Raw genomic sequence first — 20,876 nt, forward strand, 5'->3', positions numbered from 1 at the left:
AACAAACAAAATCTCACACAATATGAAAGCATTGACTTTATATGCATTATATAACAAACATTGTATGTTGCAAAACCAAGATTTTACTATTTAGAAGTATGGACACAGATTTGTCGGCACGGTCATCTAGCTTATCGAGTTTATTCTTTGCAATAAGGTTATGGGTTTGATTTTGCACCCATCATAATTTATACTCCAAAACTAGGAACATACATATTCATGATTTGCTTCTCAATAGTGGTTTCACAACATTCATATTGACATTTACATATGCTTGCAAGTATGTTGGAGGAGCTTCCTAGTATATTGAATGCAACCACACCTTAAATAAGAATATGCCACATAAGACAACCCGTCAAACAATGTTATTTATTCATTGTTACGTCTAATTATTTGCAAAAGAATGAAAAAGAAGCATAGGATTACATTTGGCCCGACCACCACATTTCCTTTATTTACAAGTAATGGCAAGCACTTGGAACCTATAACAATATCCCTCTTGAAGCATATATATTGTCTATATACCACAAGAAGATTCAACAACAGTTCAGTTGTTGGTATTCGCTCCTATTGCAACTTGTAAGCAATATCTATATACACAAATTCGCAATAATTTAGAGAGCTATTACTAGCTAGAATCGGCCTAACCGAAGGTCTTTTCACCACTGTAGTGGACATACAAAAAGCCGTCCTTGTCTTTCGACTCCTTATATATTGAGGCCATTAAAGCCGCTACAAACAATGGCTTCCACATTTAATTCACTTATTTCAAGGCTTCAAAGTTTAAACAAGCATTCCAGTAGGTACGCACTGAGATGAGATTCAACAAACATTCTATTACAAAAAATGAGATTGAATATATATACATACTTATAGGTGGCAATGCATTTCCCACGAAGATGAACAGTGCTTGCCCTGGGGATAGGTGAAGTCTTTGGGTAATGATATAGACAAACTGACCAACTGTCAAATCCTCCGGCACTAGGAACCTGAAACACATTAAAAAGTTTCCGGCTCAAAACTGATCATTACTTAGAAAAACAGCAAAAAGATTGTCAAATTTCAAGGTTCACACATACTTCTTTTTCTCCATGTCTGGCATGGCAGTTCTATAAGCTTTTTCCACAATCACCTGGTGGAGAGAAATGTGCAATCACCCGTAAAGAAATTTCTCAATGCTTGATCATACACAACACGAAACAATCCTTACGAAAAATTCCCCATTTTGAAATATCCAATGGTTAAAAGCAGGGACTCAAATTCATGTAGACGATTCACATTCATTGGCTTTCATCTACAGCCATAAACTGAGCTTTCCGTGAAAATTCATATCTAAAACCCATACTTGGCTAACTGAGCTTTCCGTGAAAATTCATATCTAAAACCCATACTTGGCTAGTCCACTCATCCATAGCCTTGTACTTAGCTAGTTTTTTTATCCATTAACTTGTACTTGGATTCACAAAATTTCCATCACGATTGCAATTAGCTTGACCGAGATTGTTTTAACCCCTAGGCACACCATGGTCACAACCAGATTCCCTGATGAGTCCTTAAGAGGGGAAGAACAGCAATATGTCCCTCACATTTTACATATTCCTTAGAGGAGAAATAATCAAATGCTAGATCCCAAACATTTGCATAGTCCCTGAATTTTTCAAAAATCCAGAGAATACACCCTTTTCTATCTGTCTTTTAAGTGATTGCCAGAATGAATCTGGAACTTCGATTTTTCTTCCCCGAAATACTCCAAACATTTTTCTTTCCCTTGTTTTACCAGACACATCCCCTTCCGTTTTTCTTCGGCAATTATCCGAATAAACCTCGGTTTCCTGAATTTACAGAAACTACCCATCAGGATGAAATTAGGAGATGAACAGAACTACTTACAGGAACTCGGCTGGGGTACTTCTCACGCATCTTCGAAGCCTTGGAGAGCCTCTCCTCTTCAGATATCAAAAAAGAAGAAGAAGAAGAAGAAGAAGAAAAGAAATTTAATTAAACTCCAATCAAATAAAGAACAATTCAATTTCGGATAAAAGAATCTGAACGGAACTAAACAAAAAGGGCATGGGGATGGGGGGCATTAGAATTTAGGACATGAACTAAACCATAAACCCAAAAAACACGAAGTAAAGAACGTGAAGAGAAGAAACACAGGAATTAATTTTCATGCATTACCAAAACTGAAGTCCTTCTTGAATGACGATTCTTTCCCCATCGCTGTTCTGTGTTAGACAAGGCAAAGCAATGGAAAGCAGGGCAGGGCTATACGCACATACATACATGATAAGATTAGATTACTGCATACATACTCACTCTCTACTACCATTTATGATTTTACAAAATTTCCTATTTGCCCTTCTGTGTGTTTTCAGAGGATCCTCTCAATGTTTTCCTGTTTTATTTTTTGCTTGGCCTAGACACTTGTTGCTCGATTAACACGTTGTCGAATTGGTGAGTCCCATAACCTGCTTTCGGTTTAAGTTCCGGATGATACTCCTTGCTTGATTAACACCTTCTCAATTTGGTTGAGTGCCATAATCTGCTTTCAGTTAAGTTCCCAACGATACTTGTTGCTTGATTAACACATTGTTGAATCGATCGAGTGCCATAACTTGCTTTCGGTTAAGTTTCGATCAAGTGTATGTAGCACGTAGAGAAGTACGGGTAAGAATTTTGAGCACATGCCTTCATTCATTCATGTGGAATATCATTCGACAACACGCATCATAGTGTAGCCCCCAAGTAGATTGATTGCATTTGTCTTGTTGTTTGTGTATACGAGATTTGGAGACTAGAAGGTACTCAAAGCACCAAGGGTGCATACATAGCCAAAACTCACAATATCAATCTCAAGCAGGGCTAATAACTCTTTGCAACCATGACATGACTTCTCGACGCGTAAATAAAAGGCAATGTATGTATGAGGTATGTAGTGAAAGGACCTCCAACAATATACCAATAACCTCATGCATTTTTACAACAATGAGGTCATGTTACCGCATCTTTCCAATCTAATATCACCTGTGAATCCTTGGGCACAAGCGCTCATTTGTTTATCATGTTTGAGAGTGCGACCCTTACACAATTGCACGTGGTAATAACAATGTACGATGATGACCTATGAAGTTGATCGAGCAACTAAGAGAGCGATTTTCTTTTATGTGCATAAATATATATGTATGTATGTATGCTATGCATGTATGTATTTTGTGTAGGTTATGTATGTATCTTATATGTATGACTCACGAGTGTATGTTATGTATGTATGTATGCTATGCATGTACGTATTTGTGTAGGTTATGTATGTATCTTATACGTATGACACACGAGTGTATGTATGTTGTGCATATTGTATGTATGTATTTGTGTAGGTTATGTATGTATCTTATATGTATGACTCACGAGTGTATGTTGTGCACATTGTATGTATGCATGTATGTATGTATGATGTGTGTGTGTGTATGGTACATATTTATATTGTATGTATGTACATATATGATGGCTTCCAGGTTTCAGAAAAGGATAAATAATGAGAGCTTTTGGATTGGGAGAGCATGGGCGGCTTTCTCAGGAAGATTTTCGGTCATCTGGGATTCTTCAAAGACGACAGCGATCTGCAGGACAGCGGTAGAGGAGTTCCTACCAAGATTTCCCGTAACCTCAATAACAACAGGCCCTATAATCTCCCCCCTGTCGTCTCTGAATGCATCCCTGGAGCTGGAGGTATCCAGGTATTTACAGCTTTTCTTTCTCTTTCTCACATATATATATATATATATATATTTTGCAAGGGATAGTGGATACCTGAATGATTCGGATTTAACAATAGATGAAAGTCTGTTGAATCAGTTTGTGAAATGGTTCTGATCTGATATGTGATCCATGCCTACTAAGAATGTAGATTTATCATGTTCAATGCTTTAAGTGTATGCTCTAATGTTAAGCTACAGTTATTTCATGGTTATCAACATATATGTTCTAATGAGTGTCACTCAAGGGCAATGTCCTCAACTGAATGCTCGGATGAATCTATATTCACATGGTTTGATCAAGTGGGCAAGGCAGAATTTTCCTAAATAGAGAACTCAGTTGAATCTGTGTTCGCACAGTTCGTTCAAGTCGTAGAACACTCAGGTGAACCTAGGTGTGTAAGTGTTGTTCAGGTGATCAAGGGGAATTTATTCAATGAATCACTAGGGTAAATCTTTGTTCAACAAGGGTCGTTCAAGTGGTCATAGTGAAATTTCCTCAGTAGAACACTCGGGTGATTCTGCATCTGTATTCACATTCCTTGTTTAAGTGGTCAAGGGGATTTTTCTCATAAACAAATAAGGTGAATCCACCATCCTCAATCATGGTTTGTTCGAGGAAGAGGAGGAGAGTTGAGGTTCTGATCAAGGTCTATTTTTCATACATTGATGCGCATGTTGTTGGTTTCATTGTGAATTCCTCGAAGGAAAGTGCTCAGCTTGTCGCATTTAGGTGTGTAACTTTCTTGCAGAAGAGTATCAATACTCTACGCTCTACAGATATTTACCATCCAGATGTTATGGTAAGAGAGATTTAATATCAAGCTTCTTCCCCATGTTTCTTAGTTCTTAGCATTTATGACCCTCCGAAAGGCAAGCAGCAGCATTAATGATTCTCAATAAAGTCCAATCCCATCTCTGACTGGACGTTTTTCTTTCATGACATAATTGTATATACCCACTTGAATTTATTGGTTTGTGGCTCTTCTATGAATGTTGAGACATCAAGATGTTTATTTGTTTCCATCTTCTGTAAACCTAGTAGTTCTAGTAAAAAAAAGAATAGGACATATGATAGAAACACACATATATTGTGAACAAATTCAGCAAATAACACCAAGACCATGATTGCTAAAAAGAACTTAAGACTGTGAAATGGGTTCATCATCACAGATATTAGTCTTGATAATAACATAAATTCCGGCATCTGATGTCCATGCCAAACAGAAACAATCATGACAGAATTGAGAAAATTGAAGAATGCTTTGCATTCTCATCCTCAAAAACTATGGCTAAGGAGGATGAGTTTGTCTATCTTTGGAGATGTTTTATAAAAAGTTAAAAAAGCTTGTAAAAGAATATGATTGCGGAAGCTAATAGCAAAAGAATATAGACACAGGTTTAATGGTAACCTTACATGGGAGAGATAGAGAGAGCAGAACAATAAACTCAATTCAAAATAATAACACTCTGTACATACAATGTGCTCAGTGAGCACTTTTATACAAGTCCTTACACGAACTGACAGAAGTACCGACATGTACTTCAATGCTCATACGAGCGATTCACACTGACTCTTAAAAATATGCCTACATACTAGGCTAGATTCGTAGGCCTCTAACGGCCTACCGGTTCCAATCTGATCCGGCTCTTGGTTCCAGATACCATCCGGACACTGATCCGGTTCTTTGTTCCGGACTTTGATCCACCTCTAACTTATTCAGCCGATCAGGATCCGGTTGAGCTTGTCCACTCAACACTCCCCCTCAAGCTCAACTTAAGGTCGGATCGCAGTGTCTGTGTCATGTCAGTGTTAGTGTCAGTCAGTCCTCTCCTCTGGCTCCTCCAGATGTCCTCCCACCTTGCTCGCGCCGATCCGGATCCAGTTGAGCTTGTCCGCACAACACTCCCCCTCAAGCTCAACTTGAGGTCGGATCGCAGTGTCAGTGTCATGTCAGTCCTCTCCTCCGGCTCCTCCAGACGTCCTCCCACCTTGCTCGCGCTCCTCGACCCGTCCGGTTCTGCTTTCCACGACCCATCCGGTCCCGCACACCTCGACCTTCTCGGTCGGCTTGTTTGCTCAAAAGGCCCTTCTCAGCTCCTTCGCTTTTGCGACTCCGGCACGTCTCGACCTGTCGGTTCCTCTGTGTCGGTGTCGACTTCCGCTGCCTCCTTGTCCATATGGCCTTCAGTTGATCCGGCTCCTTCGAATCAAGCACCACTTCCGAATTGGGTGACTTCGATTCGTTCCAGCTCTTGTCCGAATTGGCCGTCTCCAATTCGTCCTCAATATCAGACCCTTCACAACATCGGACAATGATCGTGTATTGGTCTTCCTGGCCTCAGTGCTCGATAGTGCAATTGTTGGTTGCTTCTTACTGCTCCAGGAGACCACGGTGCTCCCAAGTGAAAACGCATATCCGGCCCAATCGACATCCATGTAGTTGACAAGCTATCCAGCTACACCGGTCCGATACAACAACCCTCCGTCCTTAGTGCCGCTGATGTACCTCAGTATTCGATGCGCGCACTGAAGGTGCTCCACAGTTGATTGTGCCATGAATTGACTAATCAGTCTGACCGGATAATTGAGGTTTGGCAGGTAATTGAGGTTCGGCAGGGTGATGGTAAGATATATAAGGCTCCCAACTATTTGTCGGAACCTTTTCGAGTCGCATGCCATTTCGGAATTGGGGCGAAGCTTCACATTCCGGTCCAGAGGAGTTGAGATGGATTTGCATTCCGTCATACCGAATTTGAAGAGCATAGTCAGCACATAGTGGTGTTGACTGATCAGTATGCCTTCGGGGGTTCGGATCACTTTGATCCCGAGGAAGTAATGAAGGTCTCCTAGATCCTTCATCTCGAATGATGCTGTGAGCTGGGATTTGACGTGGTCGATTTCGTCCAGGTCGGCGTCGGCGACGACTAAATCATCAACATAAAGTAAAATACTAACCGGCCCGTTTCGACCTTGCCGGATGAAGAGAGAAGAGTTTGATTTCGACGGAGCAAACCCCATCCGACGCAGTCTCAGCGTGATTTTCGTGTTCCAGGAGTGCGAGGCTTGCTTGAGTCCGTAAAGGGACTTTTTCAGTTGGCAAACGACCGAAGTGTTCATTCCGGACTGAAATCCCGGGGGCTGAACTATAAACACCTGTTCATCAAGATCACCTTGCAAGAACGCGTTTTTCATGCCACCACAAGCAAGACATGGACGATCGTCATCTTTGCGACCGGCGCGAACGTCTCATCGTAGTCGATGCCGTGTTGTTGCGTGTAGCCCTTTGCCACTAATTGGGCCTTGTACTAGTTGACGGAGCCGTTGGTGTTGTATTTGACCTTGTACACCCATCGGCAACTTATCGGCTTCACTCCTTTTGATACATTGACTAAATCCCACGTCTCGTTTTCCGTGAGTGCGTGCATCTCTTCCTCCATGGCCTTCCGGCAGTTCGGATACTTAGCCGCCCGCTTCTACGTATATCTCTGGCTCACGCACGGCTGCCACCTTCACCATGTACGCATAATGATGCACCATATACTCATTATACCCGTACCTTTTCACGGGGTTTTTTTGGCGGGTGGTTCGGCACGATTCTTGATTCGCCGATTTCGCGGCCCTCTTGGCCGACGCAGACTTCTCTTTTGAAGATCCCTCGTTGTTTTGTCCAGAGTCGGATCCGCTTGGATCTGACTCAGCTCTGCCGATGTCGTACTCCGGCATCTTCTTCTTCCCCTTTTCTTTGCGCATGAACCATCTCCTCGATTCCTTCCACGGGGAGAGCACGGCCAAGTCATCACTACTCCTTGGCTCGAGATCCGGTTGACCACTCCAGCTCAACCAGTCTGGATTCAGTCCACTCATTCGGAAAGAAGTCGGACTATCGGGCTGTTCGGATTCCGCGACACTTCTCGCTGTTCCGGATTCGACCAAATCATCTATAGCAATCGGTTTGGGCTCGGGTTTGCGTGGAGAGAAGTACCAAGTTATTGTTGACCACGAGGTCGTAGACGAGGAGTGCTTCATCAAAAATGACATTTCAGCTTACTCAGACCGCTTTCAATCAGTGGTCATAACACTTATAACCCTTATGTTCATCCGAGTAGCCGACGAGAATGCACTTTTCGGATTTCGTGTCTAACTTCCTCTATTTTTCCTATGGTACATGCACATATGCAATGTTACCGAATACCCGAAGGTGTGTCAAATTCGGTTTCCGCTCGAAATATAGTTTGTGCGGCGACACCGTTGTCCCTGAGGTAGATATCTGATTCTAGATGTAGACGGTTGTCCGAATTGCCTATGCCCAATAAAACTTGGGCATGCTTTTCTCCTCAAGCATCGCCCTTGCCGCTTCTACCAACGTTCTGTTTCGACCCTCAGCCACGCCGTTCTGCTCCGGCGTGTATGTGCAAGAGAATTACCGTCGGATTCCCTTCGTTTGCAGATAGCTCGTGAACTGGCCGGAAAAGCACTCTTTTTTGCCATCCGATCTCAAACACTTGATCTTTCTTCCGGTCTCATGTTCTACAAGGTTCTTCAAATCCCGGAAACACGAGAATACTTCGCTTTTCTTCTCGATTAGATAGATCCAAGTGTGCCAAGTGAAATCGTCGATGAAGGAGACAAAATACCGACTCCCACCAATGCTCACGTTTTTTGCCGGTCCCCAGACATCTGAATGGATGAGATCAAGCCGATTCCAACTTTGATTCTTCTCATTGGGGAACGGAAGCCTATGTTGCTTCCCTAGCTGGCAAGCTTCACATATTTGGCCTTTCCGGCCACTGAACTTCGGCAGTCTGGAAACTACGTGTTCCGACTGCAGCCCGTGAAGCTTCCAGAAATTGATGTGGCCGATCCGCTTGTGCCACAGGTCGATGTCTGACTCGACCTTCTGCCCTTTTGCAAACATAGCAGTGCCAACATCATTCGTTTCGAGGATAAACATCCTCTCGTCTCGGCGCCCTTGCGCAATGACTTTGCCCTCTTCTTCGATGAAGCACCCAAGGTGCGTGAACCAAACTTGCATCCCTTGATCGACAATCTGTCCAACCGAGACCAGATTCTTTGTGATTGTCGGGATGTGCAGGACGTTCATCAACTTTCCTTTTTGCCCAACAGGGTTGAGGGGAACCTCTCCAATGTGCTTGATGGTATGCGGGGTGTCGTCTCCGGTTTCAACCCCCCTTGGTTGTTCCGGTTTTTCTAGATAAGCAAACCACTCCGTGTGGCTTGTCATATGGTTTGACACTCCGGAATCAACATACCATACCTCATTTGGTTTCGAGGTGCTTGTCTTCATCGAATTGGCCTTGTGTTTCATCACAAAGGTTGGGCCCTGATCCATCTTCGGAACCGGATCCTTCCGCTCCCTCCACGTAGTGTGAGCTTTGTCGGTTTCCCTGTCCGGCCTTGCCGGATCCGGATTTCTCCGAATCGGCGTGCGTCTTCTAGCACTCGCTCTCTCCGTGGCCCTTCCGACCACAGTACCAATAGTCCGTCGCAATCTTGTCCCGCCGGCTCCCATAACTACCTTGACTCCCCGTGCTTGTGGAGGGTCCAGAACTGTTGTCGGCACCATCATTGTGCCTCCAATTTTGCTCTTGTCGGCCGCTTCCACCGCGTGCCGAATCCGCTGCAGTTTACAACATCTTGTTATCAGTGTGCATGCTTGTTGACACACCCGCATGGTTCTCCTCTACTAGGAGCATTGACTGTAAGTTGAAAAACAAGGGAGTATTCTCCCTTGTACAGACTGTCGTCCGGAATGCTCCGAACTTTGACGTTAGGCCCCCGAGACAGACCTGCACCATCTCATCTTCTGCGACAATCATGTTGATAGAGGCAAGTGAGTCACAGATGTCTTTGATCTGGGCCGTATAGTCGGCCACCGACATGTCCTTCCATCGGACATTGCTCAACTCCTATCGGAGTTGCAGGTTCCGGGCCGTGGTGCTTGCGACGAAGACCTTCTTCAGGTTCCCCAAGCTTCCTTCGGCGTCTTGGCGTCCCGGATATGGCTCAGCAGCTGATCGCTGACACTGGACCAATGCAGTACATAACTTTGTTTGCCGCTTGTTCCCAAGTCGGGAAGTCCCTATGTGCCTCATCAGGTGCCGTATCGTTAGCTCCGTCGACATAACTCCAGTAACCGTGCTCGAGCAGGTACTGGTGCATCTTGTACGACCAAGATGCGTAGTTGGATCTGTCGAGCTTCTCCGTCGAGAGCGAGCTAGCCATTCCTCTGTCCATTCTAACCTTGTTTTCTATTTTCTACCAGGTGTTAGGGTTTGTCGTCGGAAATCGCTTGTCAGTTGCAAAGGTTTTCAACCCTCGCGCTCTGATACCATGTAAAAGAATATGATTGCGGAAGCTAAGACAAAACCGGCTCAACTGGATAGCAAAAGAATATAGACACAGGTTTAATGGTAACCTTAACATAGGAGAGACTGAGAGAGCAGAACAATAAACTCAATTCAAAATAATAACACTTTGTACATACAATGTGCTCAGTGAACACTTTTATACAAGTCCTTACACGAACTGACAGAAGCACTGACATGTACTCCAATGCTCATACGAGCGACTGACACTGACTCCTAAAAGTATGCCTACGTACTAGGCTAGATTCGTAGGCCTCTAACGGCCTACCGTTTCCAATCCGATCTGGCTCATTGTTCCGGACACCAATCTAGTTCTTCGTTCCGGACTTCGATCCAGCTCTGGCTTATTCAGCCGATACGGATCCAATTGAGCTTGTCCACGCAACAAAGCTGGGATATAAAAAAACAAAACGAAAAAAATTGTGAATCATCTTGTTCTTTAAATAATTTATATTATTTACATATTTATTATCAACATGCAATTGTTGTCTATTATGTCTTATTAGTATTGTCTAGAGGCAGCGGTATTGTTTTCAATCATTGGGTCATGTAAAGTGATTTCTGAAGTCGCATTTCTAGGATCAAACATTTAAATGTGCTTGCACAAGCAGAAAATATGCGCTTGATTTAAAATAAGCACAACATCAAGCCCATTGTTCAGACTCGAAGTGTGACCTTACTTTGCAACATACAAGCATTATATCTACAGCATTGTGTTTATGTGGTTAAATCTAAGAGTTCTAATAAAATAATTGTTCGACTAAACAATAATTCAGTGAGGCTATCTAGGAAATCTTATATAACATATAAAGGTGATACTTTCAGTGTAGACTTTTATTCATTAGTAAATGTGCGTGCTCTCTTTGCAACCTCCCTAAAAGATTCATAACTATTTGGATGAAGGCTATTTTGTCCATATATATAGGACGAAGGCTATTTTGTCCATATATATAGTTTAAATGAAATGGCAGGGCTTGCAATGCGATGTCATCTAGAGACCTTTAGCTATTAATAAATCTGCATGGTTCTCTTTGCAATCTCTCTAAAAGATTCATTCCTAATTGGACTAAGGATATATATATATACATGTGGATTGCAGGGCTTGCAATGGTATGCAGAGAAGCTTAAGATGGATGAAGATGGTGATGTTGCCCAAGAATTCTTAATTGAAGCCATTACGTCACCCTCGGCTCTGGACAGCCATAACTTAGAAGTCAAGATTCCTGCAAAGCCAATAAGGTTGAAAGGTCCAATATGCATATTGAACGGTAATGTGTATCAATATGTGGAAACTGTTCCAGGTGTACATTCAAAATGCTAATTAAAATAAAACATGGAAGATTTTTTCCTCTTTTTTGTTTTTCTTTTTTAAAGGGTTATTATTACCTTATAGATTTCAATGCAAATTGTTTGCACACATTCAAATGATGATGACGACGACGACAATAGTTTTATTATGTTCAGCTTGAACATTGCCTGTAAATGACATTGTATCCACAGGTTATATAACCTTTTAAGATAATAGAAAAGGTGAATGGAGGGTCTCTTTTTTAATAGAAGGGCATAATTGTTCTATTATGTTCAGCTTGATAATTGCCTGTAAATGACATTGCATTCAGAGATTCTTTATATAACCTTTTAAGTTAATAGAAAAGGTGAATGGAGGGTCTCTGTTTTAATAGAGAGGCATAATTGTTCTATTATGTTCAGCTTGAAAATTGCCTGTAAATGACATTGCATTCAGAGGTTATATAACCTTTTAAGTTAATAGAACAGGTGAATGGAGGGTCTCTTTTTTAACCAGAGGGGACTATATTAGATTAGCATGGATTCAATAGGATAGATTTCAAATAAACTTTATCGCAACACAAACATTTTTTTTAGTTTTTTTTTTTATAATTGTTCATGGCATCTCTTGTTCATGATATGTTATCTTTCCTTACCCAACAATACTGCATATAAGATTGAATATACAACATCATATGCAAGTCAATCATGTATTGTATGGTGCATATAAGTATAAACAAATAAATGTATGCAAATAAATCAAGTACCATCACCTCACCTAGTGAGGGATATTGCGTGAAAAACATATGATGGGTATGGATACCGGTTTACATGGCAAAAGATATAAATGGTTTCACTAGGGAAATATGCCTTTCCTAAGTAGACTACCTTTGCCATAAAAAGTTAGCTCGAGAAGAAACACTTCGGAGTTCCTACATGAATGTATGTATTTCCTTCATCTTTGGAATGTAGTGGGAACAACATTTTCTCAAAATCTTGTACTATGGAAACCTAGATGACTTACCAAATTTGGAACCATGCCATGGTTAAATAGATTAACAATAGCAATGCTAATGTCAAGTAGTTAATGTAATCGGGAGGGACATTGCACACAGAGAAAACTTGTAAGAGTGTCGATAACTGTAACAACTTTGTTTCCAAAGTCTATGTACAGTAGGAGAGCACAATGGCCATCCCTCATCTAATAATTTAATGAGGGGTGTGAGTAACAAACATCGTATGAAATTTGGTAGTGGACAACATAGCTACAAACAATTTCATGACAACATTACCAAAGTGCCCGTTGTCTTCGTGTGAGGAGCACCAAAAGTGATACAACCTTCATCCACGTTTATGACTTGAAAGGGAGAGCAATTGTTATCGTGTTCTCCATGCGACATTATGAGGTCATGTAGGGTTGAAGTGGGGTAAATAGGTTTTTGTAACTTGTTTTTTGAATATAGGTTGACAAAACCACCAATCTATCTCCTTAGAGTTGAACCCCTGAGACAAAGGTGTGGAAAGGAAACTAGTGTGGTTGGTGAGTAAAGTTGGCCATCACCACAGTAGTGTATTACTCTCGTTGAAGCATCATTGAAAAGACCATGAAAGAGAAATTTAGATTGGAGCAACAAAATAGTTCAATAAATGGAAGCAAAAATGCCAATAAAATTATGAACAATGCATTGATGGAGAAGCTTGAAAGTAGCAAATTGAAGAGAATTACATCAATACTTCAAATATATTACTCCATTGTGATGGAACATAATGAATGCCAATTATAAGCTTAAGAGTTAAGTTAAAGAAACAAAGAAGAGATTATACTAGGGTTTTGAAGGTCACTCGACATTAACCCACTCTAGCAAGAAAAATATAAAAGGATTTATTTTCAAAACAAAATGCAATTTCTCGAGCAATGATATATAACAGTGACCTACTTGTTTGCTCTCACCAAGCTATAGTGCATATTTTCAAAGGCTGATAACACAATACCTAATTATGGCATTTTTGTTGAGAGGGGATCCTTGCCCATTTCATGGTCACAGAGGGGCCACTTAAATACAAAGAGATGATAAATGGGCTTAACGCTAATTACATTGCACTGAAACATGGCAACCAAGTTGAGAGAGAAATCTTTTCCTAAGTTCCAATAATGACTTCAAGGAGGGGGTCTAAGGATGGTATCACAATTAGCCACGATGCTCTGATATCATAAAGTACAAAAAGGGGATTCATCTGAACTGTTGTTTCGGGGGGGGGGGAGGATTTGTGCCACACATGTCAAGACCAACGAATACTCATCCACAAAAAGTGTCGAGAGAGAGAGAGAGAGAGAGAGAATCAATGAATATGCAACGTAATAGTTTGCCCACTACTTGTGAGACTACTTGGCAAGGTAATTCAAGAACCAGGGAGGATCCTTGAAAAGTATCTTGGCAATGCCAATTTAGGGATAAGGGATTACGCCTTCACCTTCAATTTGATTCATTGGGACGGGTTGTAAAATCATAGGATTCTCGAGGTTTTCGTCAAGCGGGAGGACCTAAACAAATGATTTCAATAGAAAACCTTAAGGATGTGGTGCACAAGAATCCATATGTAGCATTGGAACATGCTTTGACTAGTTTCATGACATCGGTTGCTCTAAAGGAGCAAGTGCACCCATAACATTGTTGATTGAATGGAAGTGGTAACATGGAATGTGAGAGGGGCTTGTTCTCCTCATAAGAAGTATATATTATGGGAAACATTTTTAAGTAACTAATGGGATGTATTATGTGCAGTTGAGCATAAGTGTCATGGGTTAGCAGGATCCACAGTTCATTTGCGTATATATTCATCATTCTATGTAGGACATCTTAATAATCATTATTTAGGTGTGTTATTAATTGTGCGGGATAAATATTATCCTCAAGTGGTGCATAATGATCCTTATGGTTGGTATTTGGTTCTAGAAATCACGTTTTTTGGCGAGGTTGTGTGGGTAGTTGGGATTTATGCCCCTAACAAAGCCACTCAACATATTGCATTATGGGGCTCACTCCTTCAAACCTTATGCGTGGGCCGTCCAAGATTACTTATGGGTGATTTAAACATGTGTGTCGATGCATCTCAATCTACGTCTAAACATTCAATCATGGATGATCCTTAGCAACTTGCTTGGGATGCGTTGGTTATGGAGGTTTTGAAGTTGGATGTTTGGACATGATTGCATGGGAATGATCCAAGTTTTACTTTCCAATCAACTCAACATATACAAACATGGAGTCAGTTAGATAGAATGTATGTGATGCACGATTCTTTTTTACCGACATCACTTCGTATGACAGTTCTACAAGATGTCAGAACTTCAAATCACTTTCCTATTTGTTTGGAGGTTTGTAGTCATGCAATTGACATGTATAAATCCTTACTTAGAAAGCCTCCATTACGCTTTAACTCTTCTCCTTTGCTTCAACCTCGACTTGATTCTCTCATGGAACAAATTTTGGTAAATTTTTCACAATAAGTGATTCTTAAGGAGTTAAAGCATGGGATATCACGTTACAAAACATTAAGATCATTCATCGTATGTATGGAGTAACTAATGCTCAACGAAGAAGAGGTCTTCTTCGACAATTATCACAAGTTCTCTCTATGTGTAAGGCATTATTGATACATGCACCATTAGACGAGGAACTTTTGGATATCCAAAGTCAATTACAGGTTATTATTTCTCAGTTGCAATGCCAAAGTTATCGTTATGCGAAGATGCGTCAACTGAGGGATGGGCTCATAGATAATCAACGTCGATCTCATTTGTTTTTCCAAGAGAGCTTGTAACGGAGGTCTGAGTGGCCCTTGTGTGAATGAAAGTGGTGGTTCCCTTTTTTCTTTTGTTTTCCCGGGACGTTCTGCTGCTCTCGGTCGTCTTCTCAGCCTACGGTTTTTGCCTGGGGGCTCATCACGAGGGGCTCATTAGGGGCGGGTGGCATTGGTAGCGTGATAGGAATATGTATGTAATTTGTGAGCCCTTAGGGTGGGGTCGGGGTGGGCGGGCGGGTAGCGGGCTTTTTCGTTCTTTCGTCTCGTTTTTCTTGAGTCCATATTCTGTCTCTCGTTCTGTCTGTCTGTCTGTCTGTCTGTCTCATATTTGCTCTGTTTGTGTGTGTGTGTGTGTGTGTGTGGGGGTCTTCGTTGATTTGATTTAGGTCATCATTTCCTTCATTTTGGTGTTTTGTTTTGGTTCTTCTTTTTCTTCTTTTTCTTCTTCTTCTATACCCTTCTTTCTTCCCTTTCCTCTCCTTTTTCTGAAGAAACCCCGCGCAGGAACCGCAGCAGCAGCAGCAGCAGCAAAGCAGTCACGCAAGCAGAGGGAAGAATCACCTCTGTCTTTTCTTTTTTTGCTTGCTTTGCCGCGTACCTCCCTCCTTCCTTCAACACAGCTTCCGCAGCAGCAGTCAGGTAAATCATTCTTTCTCTCTCTCTCTCTCTCCATGCTTTCCTCTTCCCACAGTCTTTCTTTCTCCTCCTCCTCCTCCTCTTCTAAAGAAGAGAACTGTCTTTACGCTCCTTGAGAACATATCTTTCTCCTCTGCATAGCTGCAGCACAAGGTAAACGTCGCTTCTTTCCTGTCTTGCTTCTTGCTTCTTGCTTCTTCTTGCTTCTTCTTCTTCTTCTTCGGAAGAGAACTGTCTTTTAGCTCGTCGAGAACATTTCTCTTCCTCCCATCGTCAGTTTCTTCTCAAGAGAAGAACTGTCTTTGCGTTCGTCGAGAAACTTTCTCTTCGACGCTCTTTCAGCAGAAGGTAAGTATTTGTTCCGTTTCTTCTTTCTTCTTCTTCATCTTTTCTTGCATTTGCAAATCGTACTCTTAATTTTGTCATCTATTATGCGTATATATGTCTGCAATTTAGTTTTTACACAATATACTAGTGCAAGTAGAAGATATTTTCTCTCCTATGAACTGTATAGATACATATGTGAAAATGATATATTCTTGCAAATAGCCTTTAATATGCGTAGGTATGTATGTAGACTTCTAGTTTTTACACCATATATCTTCTCGAGATCTCACATTTTGTGCGGATAATCTTTGTCTGTACAAATCTAGGTCTTACACTATATCTTCTCGCAAGTATCTGTAATTTGAACCATATAATGTGTTTATATATTCGTGAAACTCTCAGTTTTACACCATAGTTGATTGCAAATAATTTAGTTTTTGTCACATTTTTTTCATATATTTGTACAAATTTGGATTTCACATCACATGTTCTTGAGAATAGTTGCATTTTGTAATAAATGATTTGTATATTATGATTTTAGTCGTGAATAGTTTAATTCTGTAATATTTGATTTTAGGCATGAATAGCCATTTATGTCTCTTACTATTTCTGTTAATTTTAGCAGCAGTTGTCTTCATTTTTGTTATTTGGAAATCTCACATGGATCGTCCAGAAAATACTGTCAAAAAGGATAATGACGTTAAATATTTTTCAGTAAATTTTATGCCTTCTACTCATCAACGAAAGCAAAATGCAGTTATAATGCCGTGAAAAATGCAGAAGAAACTGGATCATAACAATAAATATTTAATGCAGTTGGCAGGCATATGTATATTTTTACATAAATGTTTCGCCAATACCCCTTAAGGATAAATAGAGGCAAAGCCTTGAGTCTTTTTTGTTAGTATTATTCAATTCTATCAAGTTTTAACATCTCATACTTCCAGGAAATTATTTTGAATGTCATAGATTGTTAAGACACTAGAACATTCTTGGACTTGTTTGTATTAGCACTAACTTTTATAGTATAAGCTTGTTTGTTAGGAGAGTAGTCTTAACTTGCTAGTGATTTTATTTTCTTCTTAGACATGAGGCGACGGAGTCCTAGTTATAGCCCTCCCAGAAGGGGTTATGGTGGAAGGGAGAGGAGCCCTCCACGAGGGCGATATGGAGGATACAAAGATGCCTCATGTGGTCTTCTTGTTCGCAATATTCCAAAAGGCAGCAGGTGTGTTAAATATCAAATCAAGCAACTTAATCTACAAGTTCTGTTATTGATGTATCTAATTTTGTTACCGTCCATTTGCTTGAATTTTCAGACCTGAAGATTTACGTGTGCCATTTGAGCAGTTTGGTCGTGTCAGAGATGTATACCTTCCACGAGATTACTATTCAGGGTAAGTAAGCACGTGATATTGAGTTGATTCTGGCTCATGGCTAGAGTAGCAGTGGTGTTCCTCAAGACATGGTGCACAAACATGGTCTCTCTTGTGATCAAGATCACCAAAAGATGTGAATTGTTTGTAATGGATTTCCTGTTGTGGTGCATGAATTTAGACCATTCTTGTAGTTATGAACGAGAGTCAGATATGAATACTTTGACAGGAAGAATATTATTTGTTTCATCTTTTGGGATTTTAATTGTATGAAGTTAGTGTTGGATGCCCTCCTTTATGCATTTCAGGACAAGTAGCTAGGTTGGACCCTGACTATAGAACCTTTCACTACTCTTCCCTCTATCATACTTTATCACCTAACTTTGTGGCTTCTTTGAGGCTGTAGATTTGTTTTTCAAAGAAAAAATTTCGAGTGGCCTCAAGAGTTAAAGACTTGAAGAGAAGTTAAGGTGAAGATACTTCCATTTCAACTGAACTGTGCCGGATGCTTAAAGAGACGATGTATAAAGTGGAGCAAAGTTTAGTTCAACTGCTTATTTTCTCTATTGAAGTGAAGACTGTGAAGTTCTTTAAGTTTAATTGAAGTGAAGATTATGAAGTGGAACAATTATTGATTTCATGGCAAGGTTAGCAATCCAAGGGCTTGATTTCTTCTGTATGTGACGCGTATTATTTGGTATGTGGGTAAAGATTATTTGAGTCATATTGCCAACAATGTTTTTTTTACTAGACCCTTGCAGATTCTTTCTTCCATCATTTTTATGATGAGTTCCTGACGTTGAATTCTATGTTGTAATTGCTCTAACATATTGTTGTCTCTATTTTTGTGTGGATTTTGATCTCAAAACACATGCAGGGAGCCTCGAGGGTTTGGTTTTGTACAGTATCTGAACCCTTTTGACGCTGCTGAAGCAAAGAAGTACATGGATAGGAGAATGTTTAACGGTCGGGAAATCACAGTTGTATTTGCAGAAGAAAATCGAAAGAAACCTGAAGAGATGCGAGTGAAAGAACGAGGAAGGTATGTCTTTTGAGTCTTGTATACTTGAACAATGTGTAAGATGGCCTTTTAATTTTATTAATGATAATTCATTTTGGTTGTAGGGGCCGAACAAGCTATGGTAGTAGGAGATCACCTAATCGGGGTAATAATTTATTTTATTGAATTTATCTATTCCATTTGGGTTGTGAGTTTGCAACTTCCCATTATCCTACAATTCCACCTGTTTTCAGGCTACACACCTTCACGCTCTCCTCCTCGCCATCGTTCCCCATCTCCTCGAAAAGGGCGTTATTCAAGGTCTTTGACTAGTTTGAATTCAAAGATTTAACAATGTCAACTGATTTGAATATATGATCATCTGTCTGTTGTTGTTCTGTTTAAATGGCTTGATCAGGTCAAATGAGGACTCATCTAGAAGAGAGAGATATGAATCAATGTCACCTCCACCCCGAGGGAGAGGACAATTGTCTAGATCTCCAGATGAACATGAGCGGGAGAGAGAACAACAGTCTCCTGATGATATTCCAGAAGCATCCCCAACAAGGAATGGACAGGGGAAAATGGAAAGGAAACGTGGAAGACGGTCTGAATCTGCTGAACGGTCATATTCTCCAAGACCAAAGGATGGGCTAGCAAAGTCTCCAAGCAAACAGAACAGGTTGCGGTATGTTTTTTAATAACTCTAATGTCAAATTCGACAATTTCTCCTTTTTGAGTTCGTAGCTCTATAGTTTTTATATTTTCTCCTTTTTAAGCTCATAACTTTATATCACTATGTTTGCTCCCATTTTTGTCTATCTAACTCTGCATTACAATGTGTACTCCTTTTGTAAATTCATAACTCTATATTACAATGTTTGTCTTAAGATCACAAGTCTACATTACAATGTTTGCATTTTTTTTGAGTTCATATCTGTATATACTGTTATCCATTTTAAAGTTCATAGCTTGACATTCCAAAGTTTGCTTGTTGTTTTAAGTTCACTACTCTTACCTTATATTCTGCTCCTGTTTTCTTAACATCACAAGTCTACATTACAATGTTTGCTTCTTTTTTGAGTTTGTATCTCTACATACCTTTGCCCCTACTTAAGTGTTGACATCACAAAGTTTGCTAATTGTTTTTAGTTCACTACTCCTGTTTATGCAAACACATATTGCAGATCTCCATCTCCATCTCCTCCACCACAGTCTCAACGGTATTCAAGGTCAAGGTCAAAGTCATGGAGAGAATCAAGGTCTCCGAGCTCTCGTTCTCCACCTCCAAGGCGTCAAAGGCAATCAGGGCACTCTAGGGATTTAGCAAACCCAGGACCGAAGTCTTATTCAAGTAGGGCATCTGAAGAAGAAAGGTATTGACGGATCATTTGTTACTTGAGAACCTTATGTGTAAATAATGGGAAAAGCTATTATTTATTCCTCTAATTGCATATGTTTATGTCTTTTCCTTAAATGTCCGTGGTCAAGAACTCCTGGACGAGCAATAAGAATGTTTGTTAATGAGGAAAAACTTGGATATCCAAAGTTTTTCTTTATTCTTACAAATTTCCCTGAATTTTTGATGATTCTTGGAATGCTTATGGTCAGCCCTGTGAAAGGCAATAAATAGTATGTGCTATTATGTCATCAATTCATTCCCTCATCAATTACATGTGCTATTTTGATCAATTATAGGATCTATTTTTTGGTTTGAACAAGGGCATGTGGGTAAATAATTTTACCTTGGGGCATTTTAGAGTTTCTCCTAGTTTTTAAATGAATTACTAACTTTGAACTTTATTTCTGTATCTTTGTTAAGAAGGTCATTGCGAGGAGAGTCTCAATCGCCACAGTGATAAAATTAAATCATGAAGAGAGTACCTCTACCTCTGTTCGGTCCTCAAGATAAATCTTTAGAGCTAAACTACTCTTGGTATCCATTTTATTTGAGATATCAAGCTACAAACAACCAGAATGATACTAAGCAATAGAGAATTGTATCAGTTCTCTAATTTTGTTTTATTCGTCTTTGTTGTCTTGACTTCAAACAAAGCATTTAGTTTGTGGAGATTGAAAATGCTTGGATCAGCTGAAACTCTGTAGTTTTTTGTGATGGTCTTTTTTACTAGTGCTCTTTCAAATATCATTTGTCCTGAAGTTGGTTTGTATGCCTCATTCATTGTGTTCTTGAAGATTTTGTGATATTTTTTTGCTTGTGAACAGAATAGTGATATTTTCATACGATTGAGTTGCTAATGTTGTTTGAGTAATTGTCCTTGTCCATGAATAACGATGGGA

General features: G+C 40.3%; 3 protein-coding genes across 4 annotated transcripts; 2 read left to right on the plus strand and 1 right to left on the minus strand.

Annotated features, from left to right (window-relative positions):
* Positions 1 to 355: 355 nt before the first annotated feature.
* On the minus strand, positions 356 to 2,286 carry LOC147859380 (autophagy-related protein 8-like). 2 transcript variants are annotated; one of them, XM_087325239.1, is made up of 5 exons: positions 2,182 to 2,286; positions 1,891 to 1,946; positions 1,080 to 1,132; positions 871 to 989; positions 356 to 732 (listed from the first exon to the last, which is right to left on the minus strand). In XM_087325239.1, exons 1-5 carry the CDS (start codon positions 2,219 to 2,221, stop codon positions 644 to 646), a joined length of 357 nt encoding a protein of 118 aa, XP_087181365.1. In that variant the 5' UTR covers positions 2,222 to 2,286; the 3' UTR covers positions 356 to 643. The 2 variants fall into 2 exon arrangements, with proteins under 2 accessions (XP_087181365.1, XP_087181366.1); XM_087325240.1 differs by having other exon boundaries at positions 1,076 to 1,132.
* A 1,216-nt stretch (positions 2,287 to 3,502) lies between these two features.
* Positions 3,503 to 11,497, plus strand: LOC147859381 (uncharacterized). The gene is made up of 2 exons (XM_087325236.1): positions 3,503 to 3,737; positions 11,245 to 11,497. The coding sequence occupies exons 1-2, from the start codon at positions 3,561 to 3,563 to the stop codon at positions 11,464 to 11,466; spliced, it is 399 nt and encodes a 132-aa protein (XP_087181362.1). The 5' UTR covers positions 3,503 to 3,560; the 3' UTR covers positions 11,467 to 11,497.
* Positions 11,498 to 15,742: 4,245 nt separating this feature from the next.
* On the plus strand, positions 15,743 to 20,719 carry LOC147859382 (serine/arginine-rich SC35-like splicing factor SCL30A). The gene is made up of 9 exons (XM_087325821.1): positions 15,743 to 15,875; positions 17,286 to 17,427; positions 17,519 to 17,596; positions 18,453 to 18,617; positions 18,701 to 18,741; positions 18,830 to 18,896; positions 18,994 to 19,263; positions 19,763 to 19,951; positions 20,401 to 20,719. Exons 2-9 carry the CDS (start codon positions 17,288 to 17,290, stop codon positions 20,432 to 20,434), a joined length of 984 nt encoding a protein of 327 aa, XP_087181947.1. The 5' UTR covers positions 15,743 to 15,875; positions 17,286 to 17,287; the 3' UTR covers positions 20,435 to 20,719.
* The last annotated feature ends 157 nt before the right edge of the window (positions 20,720 to 20,876 follow it).

This window comes from Azolla caroliniana, unplaced genomic scaffold (genome assembly GCF_043228905.1).
Source record: "Azolla caroliniana isolate FFs.n. ecotype wild unplaced genomic scaffold, voAzoCaro1.0.p SCAF_10, whole genome shotgun sequence".
Classification (NCBI taxonomy): domain Eukaryota; kingdom Viridiplantae; phylum Streptophyta; class Polypodiopsida; order Salviniales; family Salviniaceae; genus Azolla; species Azolla caroliniana.

Bases quoted from the DNA above. Each gene is read 5' to 3' on its own strand.
- LOC147859380 (XM_087325239.1), bottom strand. From the start codon at position 2,221: ATGGGGAAAGAATCGTCATTCAAGAAGGACTTCAGTTTTG. The intron at 1,947-2,181 runs GTAATGCATGAA...TGATATCTGAAG, and splicing joins CAAGAAGGACTTCAGTTTTG to AGGAGAGGCTCTCCAAGGCT. The intron at 1,133-1,890 runs GTAAGTAGTTCT...TCTCTCCACCAG, and splicing joins AGTACCCCAGCCGAGTTCCT to GTGATTGTGGAAAAAGCTTA.
- LOC147859382 (XM_087325821.1), top strand. From the start codon at position 17,288: ATGAGGCGACGGAGTCCTAGTTATAGCCCTCCCAGAAGGGGTTATGGT. The intron at 18,618-18,700 runs GTATGTCTTTTG...TTTTGGTTGTAG, and splicing joins CGAGTGAAAGAACGAGGAAG to GGGCCGAACAAGCTATGGTA. The intron at 18,897-18,993 runs GTCTTTGACTAG...TGGCTTGATCAG, and splicing joins CGAAAAGGGCGTTATTCAAG to GTCAAATGAGGACTCATCTA.
- LOC147859381 (XM_087325236.1), top strand. From the start codon at position 3,561: ATGGGCGGCTTTCTCAGGAAGATTTTCGGTCATCTGGGATTCTTCAAA. The intron at 3,738-11,244 runs GTATTTACAGCT...TGTGGATTGCAG, and splicing joins CTGGAGCTGGAGGTATCCAG to GGCTTGCAATGGTATGCAGA.